The 18,383-nt window shown below is 43.0% G+C and overlaps 1 protein-coding gene across 1 annotated transcript in view; it reads left to right on the forward strand.

Moving 5' to 3' along the window:
* The window catches only part of CTNNBL1 (catenin beta like 1), a 460,868-nt gene that overhangs the window by 239,784 nt on the left and 202,701 nt on the right, over positions 1-18,383 (forward strand). The window contains exon 10 of the mRNA XM_085619195.1: positions 4,509-4,657. Coding sequence (XP_085475321.1) covers positions 4,509-4,657 — 149 coding nt within the window. The remainder of the gene's footprint in view (positions 1-4,508; positions 4,658-18,383) is intronic.

The following is an 18,383-nucleotide window of genomic DNA, read 5'->3' on the forward strand; positions in this document are numbered from 1 at the left end:
AGCCACACAAGGGATATGGTTGCTGCTAGTTAGTCTAAGCACAGCATGTGATTTTCAGCAGCAGTTGCTGCAAACCGAAAACGTTACTTACCTGTAACAATCTATGAGCAGCTTGTAGTGCTATTGATTTGCAGAGGCCCCACCCTTCTCCCAGCATTGCAAGCACAAGGAAAGACGCATGGCACTGTTTTACTTCCCTCCTATCTTTGTGCTAATTACATGTCCTTTCTCCAGTACCCATCCCTGCTAAAGCTCTGCATCACCACACACAGTTGCCCCTGGAATGGAGAGGTTTGCACAGTCCAAGGTGGTGTCTATCCTGGTGCATTGTAGGTTTATACAGTTCTGAGCCCAACATTAAGTGACTCGTGTGAACAGCATATGAATCTACAGCACCACAAACTCAAACTGATTGCTATAGATAAGCCACGTTTTCTATTTTACCATTTAAATTGTAAACAGGGAACAGTGTAATGCGGGGACACATTCATTTTAATATCCGACCAGTGCATCGGAATCAAATTTGGCACTTAGAGTAATGCTTTTGCACAGTTTTCTGAAAACCAATGTATTATTCTGTGTCCCAGTGAGCTGAATGACTGGTTCATTAAACATCAAACTATGCCTCCCTAAGCAGAATGTTGGCTACCATCAATCAAGCATGGCAGTATGTAGAGATAAGGGAAGCTCACTTTTGAATAGTGCCGGGAGCCTCATTTTGAACCTGCCTGAATAACTGGCAGTCCTCAGAGAAGCATACCAATAATGATCAAGACAGCAATTAGCCAGGCCTGATGCCTCAGTGGAGTAATTGATCCACTCTTGGAATATTTGTTTGACATCATGGTCACAGGTTTAAATTCTGGCAGGCCCACTCAGCCTTTCATCCTACCGGTTTGCTAAAATGATTTGGTAACAATAAATATGTTATTCAATACCAACATGCGGGCGGGGTCGCGGGGAGGGGGTAGACAGGTTAACGTTTAAAACCTATGCCTTAAAATATAACTTTTATTTTAATTTGTTGCTTTATATGTTTCTTTTTTTGGCATTATAATGTGTTCTTTACAGCAGTTGTACTAATAAACGCACATTCTCGTATTTATTACAACATCCTGTGAAAGTGGCAAAAGAGAGGCACTTTACCGCCTCCCAGATTGCTCCTTGCAATGACATTACACAGGTAAACAGCGTAACCTCCTCAATGTGATTCAGCCTTGCTGCATAAATGTAACCTCTTGCATCGTGGTTTTGGTTTACATATTTTTGTAAAACATACACGTGAAATGTTGTTAACTGTATCGAAGGAAGGGAGGCGCAATTAGATTCAACCACCTCCCGCAACTTATCTCCGCGCCCCACTCTCAACCATGGTAAGCATTGGCATATGGCATTTTGTATGTTATTTATTCATTCAGCCAGAATGCTGGTTGTTCACAGATTACATCGCAGGTCTCTTGAACCTGCACTCCTCGTTCATTGATGTAAGAGGCAGACGCAAAGTATTACACAACTCCGTTTTCGAAGTTATGATGTAAAACTTTGCACGGTTGGTTGCACTTTTAGGTGGGATTTGTCTGAAAGATGTGTGCTGCTTAGTGTTGGCAATCAAAGTCTTACTCAAATAGTGACAGTAGAGACTGCAAAATCCTTTGTCTGGAAAAGTGTTCCTCAAGAATCACAGTACGTTCCTCCCAAGATGGCGACTCTCTTTAATAATGTGTAGGGTATCCTCCCTCTCATGGATGGGACCAAAGTACGCGACATAGCAGTGAGTGTGTGCATTTCTCTAGCACACTTTTCTTTCATGACAAATTCTCACTTCACAATGTTCTGACATCTGCCTGCCTTACTATAGTGCATGACCTTATACGTAGAATAGGGAGGGGGGGGAGTTACAATCTGAAATGAGAAGATTCTGCTTATTTATAAGTATAGAGAAGCGTCCAGAGCCTATGGATAGGGTTACATTTGCTCTGAACCATTTCATCTAAATGATGTGGACTCCGAGCAAGACTCCCTGTTTTGAACAAATCCAAGGACGCTGAATGTCTGATTGTACTGCATCCCTTTTAGCAAGAATACTGGCTATGATTTCTGCAAGCATTGGGCAGCAGACACCCACGTTTCCTTTTTACGCTTGCCTTCCCTGCACCAGTACATATCCTTTGTATTTTAGCCGGGCTGACAGATGGTCTCCTGTATATCACACATTCTGTAACTAACTAAAGTATTTCTTTGTTATTCTGTGCTAAAGAATATTAGCACTATTAGACAAGAGATTGACAATGCACCATGTGATGATATAATGAGCTCTCACCTTAAAGATACACGAGAGCCTGCCCCCTGGGCACCAATCACATTGCCAGAAACCCATCTAAGGGCTTGATTAGGATGGCGGTCGCAAACGGGACCGCCTGACAAGCTATCGGCAGTCCCGCACCCTGAATCACGATGCAACCGCCTTCAAGGTGGTCACAAAGTATATATTTGGTATTGCTGCGGGCTGCAGCACACACCGCAGTTCAAAATATGCACCCCGTGCATATCCTTGCACTATGTGGCAGGCACCATGCAGTGCCTGCCACATGGTGGTAGGATATGTAGGGGGCACCATAGGTGCCCCCGCAGGGCTCATATCAGAGGTCCTTTCCGCCAGCCTTTTCATGGCAGGTTAACAGCCATGAAACCACAGGCGGAAAGGGACATTGTAATCCCTGCGGTGAAGCCTGAGCAGGCACAGACACCGTTGTAGAGATACAACTCCCTCTGACGCACAATGCGTGGCAATCGGTCTCACCCAACTGCCAGACATCTGACCGCCATCCTAATGGGGCGGGCGGTAAACATTATTACTATGGTGGTGGGAACGCCACTGATGTGCTGACGGTGGTTGTCCCACCGTCATGGTAATCAGGCCCCTAAATGCTGACCCTAGGTGGCGTTGTACAATATGAAGGCAACAATGCATTTGTTTCTGTCTCCTCCAACCTCGAAGATGTTTATTTTTCTCATTTGTGGCCAACAGGAAATTGGTACCAGACCAGAAACGTGGACCACTCTTGGTTATTCTCTCAGTCCACCAGGCAGCACTTGAATTCCAGAGGCAGTTTGAATTTTAGCTCTGCAGGTGGACTTTGCAATTTGTTTTGAGGACACCTGCAGACATCATGTTTGCTTTTGGTGTTGATACAGATCTACGCACAACAAAAAAGTAGAATTCAAATTATTCAAAGCAAAAGCACGTCTCTTCCTATACAGTACAGTTTGTAACAGCCATAACTTAATAAAGTGAACTCCCTGAAGGACCAGCTCTCTTGTTTGTCCCAGTGAAGTCTGCAGCTAAATTGGATTATAAATTGTGCCTCTGGAAAACACTGTCCCTGTTTCCGAACCAAAGTACCCTTCCCATGTAGAAATATCACAGTCAGTGGCCTTTAAACGAAGCAAGACATTCATTGTTTGTCATTTCACTGCAGCACTCTGATGCAGACAAAAGGGTTGTGTTTGTTGCGTTCTTTAGCTGCAGTGGTTGGAATGTCGTGGCAGGCATCTGTACGCCTGCCAACAACCTGAGTGATGTTAGGCAGATCCCTTTTGTCTCTTTCGGGTTCATGTTAATCCATTGTACGCTATGGTTTTCACTGAGTTGGGCTGTTCAGTACATCATTATTTATACTGGTCAGAATGTGCTTTTAATACATGTTTACATTTTTTCAGTTTTTTGAGCTCTGCTAACAATTATCTATATCTTTTCTGTAAGCACTGGCTTCTAAATGGTCCCGCTATGACCCAGAGAAATAAATTCATGGTGCCAAAGAATAGAAATTAGAAATCATTCATAAATTGTGACCTCTTTTTCTTTTTTCATTTGACTCTTTTGACTAGTTTATTGGTGGCATGTGAAAGTGTATCATCTTGTATTTAGAAAGAGAGAGTCTTCCCTGGCTGCATGGATTGCCGTTAACAAATATGAGCATTTTGTATGACATGGCTTCTCAGTTCCCAATTTATGGATTTTCTGCAAAGTCAGAAGTTGAGCATGCAGAAATTTGCTGAAGTAACATATGGGGAGTCTGGTTGGTGGCCGTTCTGTTCCCCAGGGGATTAAGAAAAGAATGATCTTGTACCTGCAGTCCTTTTTTTAATAAAGCACATTCTGTAGTTATGTATACAGTGCAATATTTTTCAGAGATATTGGACTGAATTTTTCTATGTGTGCGTGTGTGTACGCGTTTGTGTGTACGCGTGTGTGTACGTGTGTACATCTACCTCCAGTATTAATTTGGCCTAATGCTGTTAAATTGTATTGTAAAGGGTGCCTCTAGAAAGCACTGTCCCCGTTTCAGATCCAGAGGTGCCTTACCAGGTAGAAATGTTCTTCAGTAAGCAAACTCTGAATCTATAAGGGTGGGCTATTAATATCTTACTAAATGGTCATTCTGTGCAAAGTTGCTGATTTGTCAAATGTCTTCAGTAACCCTTATGTCTACTCTTGTGGTCTGCAGGTATTTAAACGGCACAACCCCAGCACAGCGGAAGAGCAAGAGATGATGGAGAACCTGTTTGATGCCCTCTGCTCCTGCCTGATGTTGAGCTCCAACCGGGAGCGCTTTCTGAAAGGGGAAGGGCTTCAGTTGATGAACCTAATGCTCAGGTACGTGATGTCTAGATGTGGGATGCTAAAGTCTCTGATATTGATGGACTGCAAGTTCTTGACCTCATAAGTGAGAGATCTAGGGGTGTCAAGGAAAGGCTGCATTACATGGAACCTGATACATTTACTTGCTGTACCAGTGTTCATGGTTGAGAGATTTTTTGATCCAATATAACTTACTTGAAAGACCTACATCTATCTATGTGACTGTGAGAATGACATAAGTTTATTTCCTTTTTTTAAGCATGGAATGTGCCTAACCTAGGGTGACATTCGTACACTGTATTTATTTTCTTTAACATTTCAACGTGAAGTCTTGATTGCGTTTTTAAGCAGATGAAACTGGGATGAAGGAGCATAAAACATCTTTCAGTCTTGAGGCTCTAAGGGATTCGAGGTGGTAGTTCCTAAATATGGTTTGAAGTATGTAAAGTGAGTGGAATGGAAGGAACGGCTTCACCATACCTGTGCCTTGGATGAGAGGGCTTAATGCCTTTGACACTCCTCTGTCCCTCTGATGGCTGTAGCATTCCTTGTGTCCTTGTAAGCCATCTCTAGCTGGTGGTTATTTGTAGACAGATCCAAAGACAGATGTCTCTGATAAATATTGGGGACAGCCTGGTCTTTTTGTTGGAAGAAGTTAAACACTGTACTCCTACACATGCCACTGCACACGATTGGGCCTATCCACAAGGATGTGGAGAGAGTTCTATGGCATCCTTCCACATGTTTTGCTTGTACCTTACCATTGCAAGATATTGGGAAATTTGGGGTTACTTTTCATGTGCATTCAGTTCCCTGAGAGACATTTTTTAACGGAGCAGCACAGACAACTTTTGTCTACTTAGTTTGCAAAGTGAGAGGAAGACTCACTTCAAACGAGGTATCTTTCTTATATGGCCCCTTTGAGCCCACAGGATTTCCACTCACAGCCATATATAGCTTTTGGTTTTATCTACTAAGAGTACATAACACCAGATAAGATGGGGAGCTGTAGTTGGCCACCGCATCTGCTTCTTATCAAATTTGATTTACAGATAAATAGATAATTGTTATACTTTTTATTGTTTCATATAATACAATGTTTGATCAACTTTTATTGCATAAATTGTAGGCAGCCGCAGAAAAATGTGGGTTCTTTGTAAGGAATTTATAAGTTCTCTGTTTGCTTGGTTTAGTGTGTTATTGTTCATGACCTAAGACTAAGAATGTAGGCAGGTACCAAGGGCATCAGACAGAGTTATATAGTCTCCTAAACATAGGAGAGGAGATGCTAGATTTACACTAAATGCTAGATTGATTGATAAGGTGGCAGCTCTATTGAAGTGCTTCAGCACCCAGAGAATTCCTCCAATATTTCTCTGACTAGAAGCTTTAGTTTGATTTACAGATTGCACACTGAATTTCTGATGGATACTGAACCACATGTTCCTCCACTGTTGAATATCCCACAGGTACCAGAGTGGATCTGGAATTTTTCACGGTGGCCCCTGTGCGCAGCTAGGTGACACTGTGCAGCTCTGCTTTAGTTATGTTCCGACCCGGAAGTGATGAAGCAGTGCCGCATATAAACATCTCACCTGCGCGATTGCGTCAGTTCCTTTCTTTCCATGCCCTCCGCAGCATATCCTTTTTATGGTCTGACTTCACAGCACAGCTGCCGCCAGACAATATGTGAGCCTCACTAGAGAGGGACTTTAACTGAATCCACATGTTGGGAGCCAGGAGTACAGATTTAGACTGGGCAGAAGTTGTGTGCTACCACAAAAAAGTGCATTGCCACCACACAGCTGGGAACATTTTTTAAAATTTATCCTGCTGCTGGAGCTTGAACTTTCAGGGGCACACACGTCATTGAAATGCAATAAAAGTGTCTAGGTACCTAGATAAGTTGCTTTTCTCTGGCAGCAGCACAGATGGGTAAAGGGTAGTCAATAACCTACATGTATTTTTAGTTCTGGCTTGACAGTGCAACTGTTATCTGACTTACACCAATATTACTCTACAGTACTTTGTTTGCACACAAACACATATCTATTCCTATGCTATTTAGTTGTAATGCTTCATATTACCATGCCACCTTCCTTTAAAGTCTGGCCTATTGGCATTGCCAATGTTTGTTCGTTGGTTTGACATGTTTTTCAAACTATTCCACTGTGCAAAATAACTACGTCCCCACCCAAGACTACAGGGTTTAAACCATGCCATGAGTACCATAAATAACTGTTGTTGATGGACCGGCACGAGATATGCCTCACGCGTTTGGGGTCGTAGTACGATTCCAAGTTGTGTGAGGATTACTCCCTCATGCCTCCAAAAGTTATTACGGGGCCATGAAGCTAGCTGTTCATGGCCAAACATTAAAGCTATACAAGTCTGCTCCTACTGCCGATCAAGTCGAAGGTGCGGTCACATTCCCGCTCCTGAAGCCCAACACGTGACAGGTCCATTTCACATCCCAGGTCGACTGGTAATTCAAAGTCCTAATTGAAGTGAAAATACAAGAAAATTAAATGGGACTCTACCCCGTCCCGCCACTCTCTAGCCAAAGAGAACTTGTGCGGACAGCAAAGTGCTATTTGATCTCATTCGTGATTTGAGGAGATGATCGCACAGTTGATCCCAATGTGGCCCGAGTTCCTGGGGCAATTGGTGATGACGCAGCAGGTGGTTGCCTTTAGGGAGGCCATGCTGTGTAGTTTTTCCACACTTCCGGTTCCCTGTGGTGCATATTTGTATTGGAAGGATCCGCAGTGTCCTCCAGCTGGGTTACTTCCGGCGGATCCTTCCTCGGTGCCGTCTGAGGACCTCGACCCCACCTCGGGGTTTGCACCGACTCCAGTGAGGACTGCAGTCCCGGATTTTATCCCACTGTATGATGATAGTTTGTATATGGTTTTATAAGAGGCCAGTGGGCTTGGTACTTCCCTTGATATAGGGTTAAATTCCTGGCTTGAGACTCCCACAGTACGAAGAAAGGGCTTCTTTGGCGATAGTCAACGTATGTGCTGGTGAGGTCCTGAATTTACAACTCCCCTCTTTTGAGGTTAAAACAAATGTACTTACTGAAGTCTTTCATCCTAGGAGGACTTGGTTGAAGCCCTTACAGCCATTCAATCAAGACCTAAGTGACACACCTATGAGCGCTTAGTCTGAACCTTGTTCTTTCTCACCAGTGAACAGGCAGGTGGCCAGGTGTCAGTTCAGTGCCTGATTTCCTTACGCAGCGTCCTACACCTGAGAATTTGGTGGTCCAAGCAAAGTGAATCCTAATTTGCTGCCCACATCTGCCCCTGACAAGGAATCAGAACGGATTGTGAAGTTTAGGAAATGTCTGATCTTGCCTTGAGGTCAGTTATTGACAGTTACCCACTGTACTGTTATATGCACACCCTCTGGGACATTGTCAATGAAATCTTGCTCGTGGTCCAGTGAGAATGTTAAGCCTCTTTGCACAAACCATTCAAGATGATAAGGATGCATCTGATTTTGATTCATGCTGGAACTGAACATTATTAATTTTTGGGGAAGAGTAGTGGCCACTAGTGTGGTGCTCCATCACCACCTATGGATGAGATCCAGAATCTTCTCTAGAGACATGCAGGCATCCCTCAAGGACATGCATTTTGATGGATTTCGCCTGTTTGGTGAAAAAGCAGATTTTGCCCTGGAGCGGTTCGAAGAAAGCCAGGCCTCTGCCTTTTGACCCCGGCCAGACAGTTTCCGTCCTTCTGATTCCTCTTCAGAGGTTCGGCATAGAGACAGTTCCAGCCACCTCACTTAAATCAACTCAAACACTCACCTCTAGTCACCTTTCGTGGCCGGGCACAGGGATCAAGCAGGCAATGTGTAGGTCACCAGGGACACTAATCTACCAAGCCCATCTCCCATGCGATATCAACCTCCAACCCACTTTAGTTTGCTCTTATCATTGCACAATCTCCATGTCAGAGGCAGGATTTTCTACCGGGATGGCACTTCAAGACTTGGATCTCGGTAAGAGCAGTTCAGAGGCTTCTTGGTGTGTTAGGCTCCTGCATCCTGCTGGCTGACAATGCCAGTTGGCGTATGCAGGCTCTCTAGTGGAATTATAAGTATCAGTACGCCAATCACCAAGGAAACCTTGAAGACGTCATTCAGTTTCAGAGGAAACTGCACAAGGGCAGCAGTGGTGGCTGGTCAGCTGCAACCTGACCAGTGGCAGACCCCTCTCTCTTCTCCACCCAGCGCTCATGGTGGTTATGGATGCGTCACTGCTGGGTTAGGTGGCCATTACTAGAGGTGGAGATTAGAGGGCTCCATTCTCCATGAGAAACCCATTTCCACATAAATCTCTGGGGCTACCTGATGTTGAAGGCCTTCCTGCTATTCAACAAGAAATGCAATGTGCAAGCTATATGGGACTGCAAGAAGCTGGGTGAAGTGGAGCCTTGGGTCCTGTGCCAAGATGTACGGCACCTCTGGAGTTTACTTGAGTACCAGGTAATCTCCCTGAGCATGTACCACGTGGCCAGATCATTAAATTCCAGGGCGGACAAGCTCTACCAGTGAGGCCTGTGGAGCATGAATGGCAGTGATAACCCCAGGTGGCACAGAGCCTCTTCTGAAACTGGGAAGAATTCTGGCTGGCTCTTTTCATCATTGTCAAACGCATGGTGTCAAAGCTTCTGGATGCTGGAGCGCTCTCTCTAGAAGACACATACAGGCTAGAGTGGAGCATTGGACTCCTGTACACCATTATGTCGGCTGCAGTTGACCACCTTCGATCTACCACCAGATATTGTGGCTGTCATTCCATGCTGCCATGTGCCTGTCTACGAAGTCAATTTACTCTAGGCACAGGGGCTCATTTGTGGCGTGGTGTGGAATTAGCAATATAAACCCTTTTCAAACTAACCTGATAAATGTTTTATTGCTTCTTTTGTCTATGGTCCAGTAAGGCTTTGTAGTGGGATCTATTGATGTTTATTTATTGGCCCTTTCGGCCTTTTTATATTTGCTGAACCAGCTGTCCTTGTTTAAGTCACCTGCTGTAATGCGTTCATTAAATGTTTGACACATATTCCCTCCTAAACCATTTGATACCACCGTGGGATCCTAATTTGATCCTTATGTACCTCATAGACACCCCCTTCGAGCCATTGCACAGCTGCTCATTGCATTTTCTGACTCTTGAAATTGTCTTCCCTACTCCAGCTTGTCACAGTCGAGCAACCCAATGCCACCTTTTTCCTTGACAAACAAGTGTTGAAGACCAGGATGGCCTTCTTGCAATAAACTCATGTTGGGCAATACATCACTTTCCAGTCTCACTCCTCGAAAGAGGAGAGCTCCATTGACTGGACCACAAACTAGGCTCAAGCTTTTATGTGAATCACAACAAAGACTATCAGGTGGATGGTCAGCTTTTTGAAAGGATCTTAGGGCAAAGAAAGGTAATGTAGTGGACAAATGGACTTTGTGAAGGTGAATTGTCCTCTGCAATAAGATCTGCAACGTTTTGGCCATGATAAAATCTCTGGAGGGATCTGATGGCTCTTTCCTCTTGGGCCACATCTGCTACCACTGCATTGGCACACAGAGTGCCTGTTCTTGACATCTGCCAATCCACAAAATAGACGCTTTGGTGCACCTGCTCACCAAGCACTACAGCCATGACAGCCAGATCTGACTGCAAGGGCATTTTGCTTGTTCGGTTCTGAAGGAACATTGGGTTTGAGTCCTCTCCACAGACCCTCTACCTTGGTGGGTGTACTGCTTTGGTATCTAGTCTACGTTAAGGAATTAGCACTTAGAAGCGTCCATCAGAAGAACGTTATTTACCTTCTGTACCGCTCTGTCTGGTGGAGACTAATAACTGCTGATTCTTTGCTAATACCTCCCCCCCCCTAACTCACCTTTCTTTTTAATGGCCTCTTTTTACCATCTGAGAAGGCCCCAAATTAGAGAGCTGCACATTGGTAGCTTCAGTTGTTTTGTGCTCCCCATCTGAGGGCATGGAAAGAATCAAGCAAGAAACTGACCTCGGCATACAGGGGGTGATGCTTATATATGGTTCTGTTCCATCACTTTAAGTGTGGAATGAGACAAGAGTTGTACGGAACCACCCAGTAGTGCACAGGAGCACAACTGTGAAAATGTTTGGATCCAGCCTGGTGGACATGCTACTGATGAGGACCTGTGGTTCAATTGACCATTAAAACAACTGTTTCCAATGGTAATTAACTTGTTTGGATGTGTGGGGAATTAGAGTTGTCATCAGTGATGGGATTCAACAGAATCTGTCTTGTCATCTGACTCTTACCATTGCTGCTCTCTGAAGCTGGTTTTAATTGCCTAGCTCCGCTGCCTTGTGCACAGTATAAGCTTGTTATAACCAGCCAGACTGTTAATTCTACAGGCCTTACGTAGGAGTGGGAAGCCTAGGAAGTAAGCTTGCAGTGGTCAAAGTCTAATGGACATTAGATCAGGTCCTAAAAGGATGTAGCGGAAACCGGACTGAACATCTTGGTCTGTGCATCCTGATGTCAGGAGCCACAGTTTGTTTTGTTTCCACTCAGTCTGCCTGAATCTCCTCCTGCTCCATCTCAGTCTGTTTTGCTTATCCATCTGTGTTTTTCTGTTTTTTCAGGCTTTCTTATGAAGATTGGCTTAGGACTTCTCATCTCCTTGGGGTCTAGTGTCAAGAGCTGTGTGATTTGGAATAGCGACTAACTGGATTGTTGATGTGACGCTGAAGGGCAGTTGCACTTATTCATGATTTAAGTTGGGGTGTTCTTCCCAGGCATTGTAGGCTGAGTGGTGTGGAGACTAGCATAATATTGGTGGCCATATATACCCCTTGAGTAGGGTTGATGAGGTGAAGCATGGCTGGCTGGGATTGGCAACAGTCAAGGAAGGCGGATTTCTTTTTTAAGCTTTACCTCCTGACAACCTTAGCTATCTTGCCTGTTTAATCAAAAACATTCAGTAATAAAAAGAGGAATGCACGTTTATACATTAAGGTGCTTTGTCTCAGCACTCTACATCCATTGGTGTGTTCAGCGTGTTATTCACTTTTTGTTTACTCCGGTGATGACATGTGGCATGGGGCAATGGATCACCCAATTCAACCATTGGCTTTTTCACTGTAAGTGACGGCCTTTTGCCTGATTGTGTGTGCTCATTCCACTATGGAGAAGTGCACTTGAGTGCCAGGGCTGCTGAGCCAATACTTTATTTGCAAATGCTTTTTAATTTCCATTGTTTATGCTTCATTTTCTTTATCAACCTATACTTCAGGTTATAGTAATTTAAAGCCAATAGTACCTTTCCTTTTCTTTGTGGCAATAAAAATCATACTTTCCTGTGATACTAATTAACACTTAAAAGGGTGTCTATGCCTGTTGTAAGTAGATGTTTGATTGGAAGCCCCAATCCTGTTACCTCAAATCTATTTGAAATATTCTTTTCTTTAATTAAAATTTGCTTTGTAAGCATGTGCTGCCATAATTTTTTCTCTTCCTTCTTTGGTGACATAAGCTATACGTTACAGATAAAAATAAATTGACTATGCAACTGCTCGAAAAAGGTCAGACTTATTTGCTTTGCCAGTGTTTGCTTTTAAAGGTGCATGCATAATTTTTTTAAATTTACAATTAAATGGTCTCAGGGTGTTGTGAATCATGTCCTCGTTACAGCAAAGAGCATTTTTTATTCCATCAGCATGAAAGTGAAGGTAGTAGGTGGTGGAGATGAATGCCAAGTTACCATAAAAAACTGATAGATGAATGCTGCAGAGCCTTATCCCACAGATGAGGTCTAGTACCTTAGATTCTGATGCTCAACTGTGAGAGCCTCGTTATTCAATATGAACTCTGTTACAGAAATTATTTATGAATCACTTATTAACAAAGATGGACCTTCTGTTGCCCCAAAAGAAGTACCTTAACTGGATTGTTGCTGCAGAGAGACACATTTCGGAAAAAATGAATTGATTGCTGAGATCCTGCATAAAAATGCCCAGGAAAAAAATTGTCATCTGATGATAAACTTTTGACAGTTAGTGAGCCCAAATATCAAGGTTAATGTGAATTACCAAATCAAAATAGAATGGATCTGGTTATATGTGTTATTGATCCCACATCAAATAATACACTTAAGGACATGCATGTAAAGAAGCCCAAAAATATATTAAAAAGTTCTCACTTTTTCTGATAAAATGGTTTTCGCTACAAATATGATGCCACTGCAAAATGCAAATAAATCCAGAAAAAGGTCCTAGAATATTTAAATTTGAGCCTGATATTCATCGTATGATGTTAAACACTGATGATGACCCAAAAAAATCAAATTCTCTTTCCATGCGTTACTAATCTCAAATTGGGCAGCTTCCATAAGTTAGTCATTTATTCATCGACAAAAGACAAATCAAGTTCGGTGAACCTTGAAATCATGGATGAGGAATAAATTATATGATTTTAAAAAACTGTAATATTGAAACTTTATACACTGATAACCAGGTATGCAATGTCAAGTCAAGTCAAAAATTTGCTTTATTCGGTTAAAATTTAAAACCATCAAAGCACAATCCAATAATTCATGGTACGGGTAGATACAAAAAGAAATGCACAAAAAGTATAATACAATACATTGGCACTTAAACACGATAAAAGTATGTCAATTTAAATAATTCTAATCAATTAAACATCCATAAAACCATTTCTGTTTCAACATTTCCATGTCACTTAAAAATACATAATACCTGGGGAATGACTAATGATGTTAAACCCTATTTCTGCGCCTAATAGCCCCAGTAAAGAAGCTTGCCACCCCAAAGCATACCAACGGCGTCTCAAGCATTTGCAGATAGACCAGTGCAGGCCTCACTTGCACAAAATGTTGCATCTTAAGAATAGGCACAATATATTTTTTCCGGAGTAAGGAGTAAAATTTACAAAAGAAAACCATGTGCAACATATCTTGTTCTGAAGTATTATCACAGGGGCATGGGCCCAGGGTACCCTCTTTGAAGATACCCTTAGGGTAAGCCAGAAGCCAGGGCAGCATGCCGTGTTTAAACCTTATCAACAAAAACAGATGAAATGGTTTGTTTATAAAGGTCAGGTAGGACTGAATCCCACTACCTGTACTTAACATGACAAACCTCCTAACTGCCGGTTTAACCAGTTCTTCTTCTTCCCTCAGTGACATGGCTTTACTCAAAAATTGGCTCTTAAAGGCCTTTATTTTTGTTTTACTCAAAGCACAGGGGCTATCAAACATTTCAGAACAGCCGAGTGACTTTAGGTTACTTTTAATATATCGAAACCATGGGATAGACATAGCTCCATCAAGGGACAAACAGTCCTGAACAATAAGCTGGCTCAGATTCGGGGGTTGCTGGGCCCACAATCTAAGCCAGCCCAGTAGAGGCGCCACAGAGATTTCATCAGTAAGATAACCTGCCCCCAGGTCTTCATGCATATTAAAAATTGGAGCAGAGGGAGCAAGGGACAACAGTTTGCGAAAAAAGGTGTTTTCCACCGTTTGAATTTCTAGCGAGTCCTTGTAACCCCATACCTCACTACCATAAAGAGCCATGGGTATACACTTAGCTCTATACATTTTCATAAGCGCAGGTAGTGGTTTACTCCCCAGACGTTTTGCAAAGCCCAATAACGCTCCTGTAGCTCTAGCAAGGATATTCTTGACACTTTTGTAAGTTCCTGTTCATTACAGTAGAATTTAACCCGTTTCGCTCTCCCAGCCCCTATTGACATGGAATGTGATTTTTTTAAAATTTATTAATAAATCTAAAGAAACCATAAAATCATTAAAACCGTTTAAAAGTGCTTGCAAACCTCTCGCGGTTCTTGCCAATAAAACAGTGTCGTCGGCATAAATTAGGGCGGGAATTAATTTTAAGCCGGCTCTAGGGAGATCATTACTGATCGAACTTAAAACCTCTCCCAAATTGTTGATGTAAAGCGAGAAAAGCAGGGGAGCTAAAATGCAACCCTGTCTTACCCCACGCTTTACCTGCCAAGCATTAGATAAGCTCCCATCTTCACTATAGCGGACGACCGCAGTAGTATCATCATGGATAACGGCCAGAAAGGATATCAATACTGGGTCGAGCCCCAGAGCAACTAATGAAGCCCATAATTTTTGACGGTTAACAAGGTCGAAAGCGGTGGACAAATCCATAAATACTAAATGAAGGTCACCCCGCTTCGCGACCGTGTACTTCCCGATGATGAGATGCAAATTAAGGCATTGACCCACAGTGCCCTTTCCCTGTCTAAACCCATATTGTAGGTCGCAGATTATGGATTTATCTTCCAACCAGGTTGTTAATCGAGTTAAGACGACTTTGCCCATTATTTTCATGGCAGAATCCAAAAGAGAAATGGGCCGGTAGCATGCCGGATCTTCTCTTGACTCTTTTTTAAATAAAGGGACGATAACAGCTTTGCCCCATGATTTAGGGGCGCCGGCCTTAGAAGCAGCATTAAAAACGGCCGTTAAAAGTTTTGCCCAAAGCCCTGGGTCAGCCCTATAAAGGTCCGCGGGGACAGCATCCGGACCTGGGGCTTTGCCTTTTGCCATTGTGTTGATGGCCTTTAGGACTTCTTCCTCATTAAAAATAATTTTTGAGGCTAAACTGCTATCCGCATAGTTCACCGGATCAGGGTCATGAATCTCGGAGTAAAGACCAGCGAAATGGGCCACCCATCTCTCTGGAGGGATGAGACAATCCATATTGGTGTTCTCCAACTCATTGAATCACCCTCCAGAACTGGGTACTATTTGTCAAAACGCTAACATCTGACAATTCGTCCCATGCCAGGTTTCTCAACTGGATTTTCCTGTCCTTAATCGCTTTTTTGTACACCCTTCTTGCCTCTGCAATCTTATTTGGATCTTTGACTCTTTCTTTCAGTGCCGACATAAGAGCGGAATGAGTACTCGAACAAACATTGTCAAACCAACTCTTAAATTTCTTGGGCCTTGGTCTCCCCTGAGTGGTAAGAATACCCACAACTTGTTTCGTAATCCTATCGAAGGCACCGAGAACTTCCGTTGGTAGCGCCACTGGCGACAAACATAAACTGAAATCCACATTATTATTCTTATATAGATTCTCAAAAAAGTCAGCCGGAGTAATGACATCCCATCGTAGGCGTCTGCCCTGACTAGTAGAGACTAAATTTGTATTAGAGATCACAGGCAATTCGATTTCATTTGCTAAGGCATTCACTTTAATTTCCATCATAAGCGGGTTATGATCGCTTAGGGGATTTTGAGTAACACTGAAGGAACCTATTAAGTCCCTCAGAGGACAGGATATAAAAATATAGTCAATAGTACTATTATGACCTTGACCAGTGAACGTAGGAACACAACACGAAGAGTTTTGAACTGGGGAATATAAATGAAGAGCAGCAACGATGCTCTCCAGATATTTCCCACCCTTAGAGTGTTCAAAATGAATAGCCTCTTGGTCGCAAAAATCATAATTATCAAAACCATAACAATTAAAATGACATACGTGAATGTTAAAATCGCCAAAAAGTAAAAGAAAATAAGGTGTGACATTCTTAGCATCATATTCGTCCAGGAATGTGAACAGTGCTTTCAAGTGTTCTAATTCATCAGACCTAGCAAATGAATTATAAAAGTTTACCACTAAAAACGATGGCAGATTAGGACCTTCAAGTTTCACTGCCAAAAAATGTAGGGAATTGGTCACTAACAATTCAGTATTATAAGATAACTTTAAACTAATTAATAACAGAAGACCTCCTCGGGCTCTCCCGATAGCAGAAGGCACTGCATATTTAATAAAAGACTGAAACCCATCCAGATAGTAGGGCTCATTCGCCTCCCAAGTTTCTTGAAGGGCAATAATATGATAGGAGGAAAGGAAATCCCTCCAGTTTTTGTCCTCTCTTTTGGCACGTAAACCCGCTATGTTCCATGAGAGTGTGGTATTTTTATCCGTAACTGGGGTACCCCCACACAACCTGCTATGTTCCATGAGAGTGTGGTAATTTTATCCGTAACTGGGGTACCCCCCACACAACCTAACTCTTGTATGACGGTGTTCTCTGAGTTAAATGGAAGGGAATAAAGTACAGTTTCCTCTCTTTGAACGGGTACTACATCACTCATTTTACCAGTAACATTATTAGGGACTATACTGCTCCCAACCAACGGAACAACATCGTAGTTCTTTTGTGTAGTTCCTAACTCCTTAGCAGCCTGGAGGGGTAGAGTAATGTCTATCGAGTCACTACAATTGACCCTGTGAACCATAATAGGCTCTCTAAAAAATGAAGGGCCAGGGTGATTAGATGGAACAGCACTAGTAACATAGTTAGGAGTATGAATACTAACCGGAGTAAGTCAGTCGTTAACATCTAAAGAACTAAGAGCCTCAAATCTGTTACCTAAAGCCAATGGTTTGCTAGCAGGGATATACTGGATAGAACGATCGCCAGATCTGGCAAGCCCTTGGATATGAGGAGGATAAAAGAAACCCAATGGGAGAACATCAATATGATCCTGGTGTATTCTGCTCGACCCTGCCTGCCTTATAATAAGGTCTACTATGTCAGGGGAGCTAAAATTCAGTACAACACAGTCACCATTTAACGACTTATTAGACTTCCCCACCCAAGAAACCCTTCTGACCATTTTAAAGCAATCATAAAGGTGACTCCCCAAAACTGTTTTGCCCGCCAAAAAATGAAGGGCTTTATTTTTTAATGAGGACCAATGCTCTGCCCTACCATCAGAAGTTTTCGGGACATTCGCTAGTATAACAGTATATGGACAGGCCTCCGGGGGCAAGTGCAGGGGATAATCCTTTTGTGTGTTCTCCACCAGAGCCCTCACATTTTCAGTCTGCCCCCTCCACCCCGCATTAATACCACGATTTAATCCCAAAACTGATGCTAATGGGTTTAAGTTACCAACGACAGGGGCCGTAATGGACTCAACCAACTCCGAAACTCTGGAAGTAGCTACATTCAAAGAGTGCAAATCGGATGTATTTTTGCTCAGTGACTGGACATTCTGACCCGCTAAGTGACGTTCAATCAATACAAGTCTATCATTTATCTTGTTGAGACTATCCATGACTGGTGAAATTAACGCTCTCAGTTGCTCTTCCATAAGTTTAATCAAATCGACAGGCTTTTCCCCCTTTGTGACAGCTTGCCCTTGATTAGTGCCCTCATAACATCCATTGCCATTATTCACCATTTGCTGTCCCGCGCCACTACTTCCCTGACAATCCGACCCAGGTGCAGAGTCTTTAAGTCTGGCTAATTTCGCTTGTTGTCGACTTCCTTTCGGTGCATCATTGGCTTTTCTCTTTCCTTTGGAAATTTTGACAGTGGTAACAGGGGGAATTTTTGACTGCCTAGTACGAGTAACTGGAGGGGAAAATGCGGGGGTAGAAACGTTAGTGAGAGGAGGGAAGGTGGCAGGGCTGGACTGGACTGTGGAACACAGCCCGGCGAAGGAGGATGTGCAGATTGCCCAACGCCTACGCCTAAAATAGGATCGCCAGATTGTAACTCCAAATTAAGCTGGGTAAAAGGTTCTAAGGACAGCCTCCTTTCCAACATTTCTATTTCCCTCGAAATGGCATTTTCGGCTTTTTTTAAATAAGCATCCAAAGTCCCAGACCCTCCTATAACAGAGCCCTTACTGTTATTTTTTGCCATAGCCAAAA

This window comes from Triturus cristatus, chromosome 7 (assembly GCF_964204655.1).
Source record: "Triturus cristatus chromosome 7, aTriCri1.1, whole genome shotgun sequence".
NCBI lineage: Eukaryota > Metazoa > Chordata > Amphibia > Caudata > Salamandridae > Triturus > Triturus cristatus.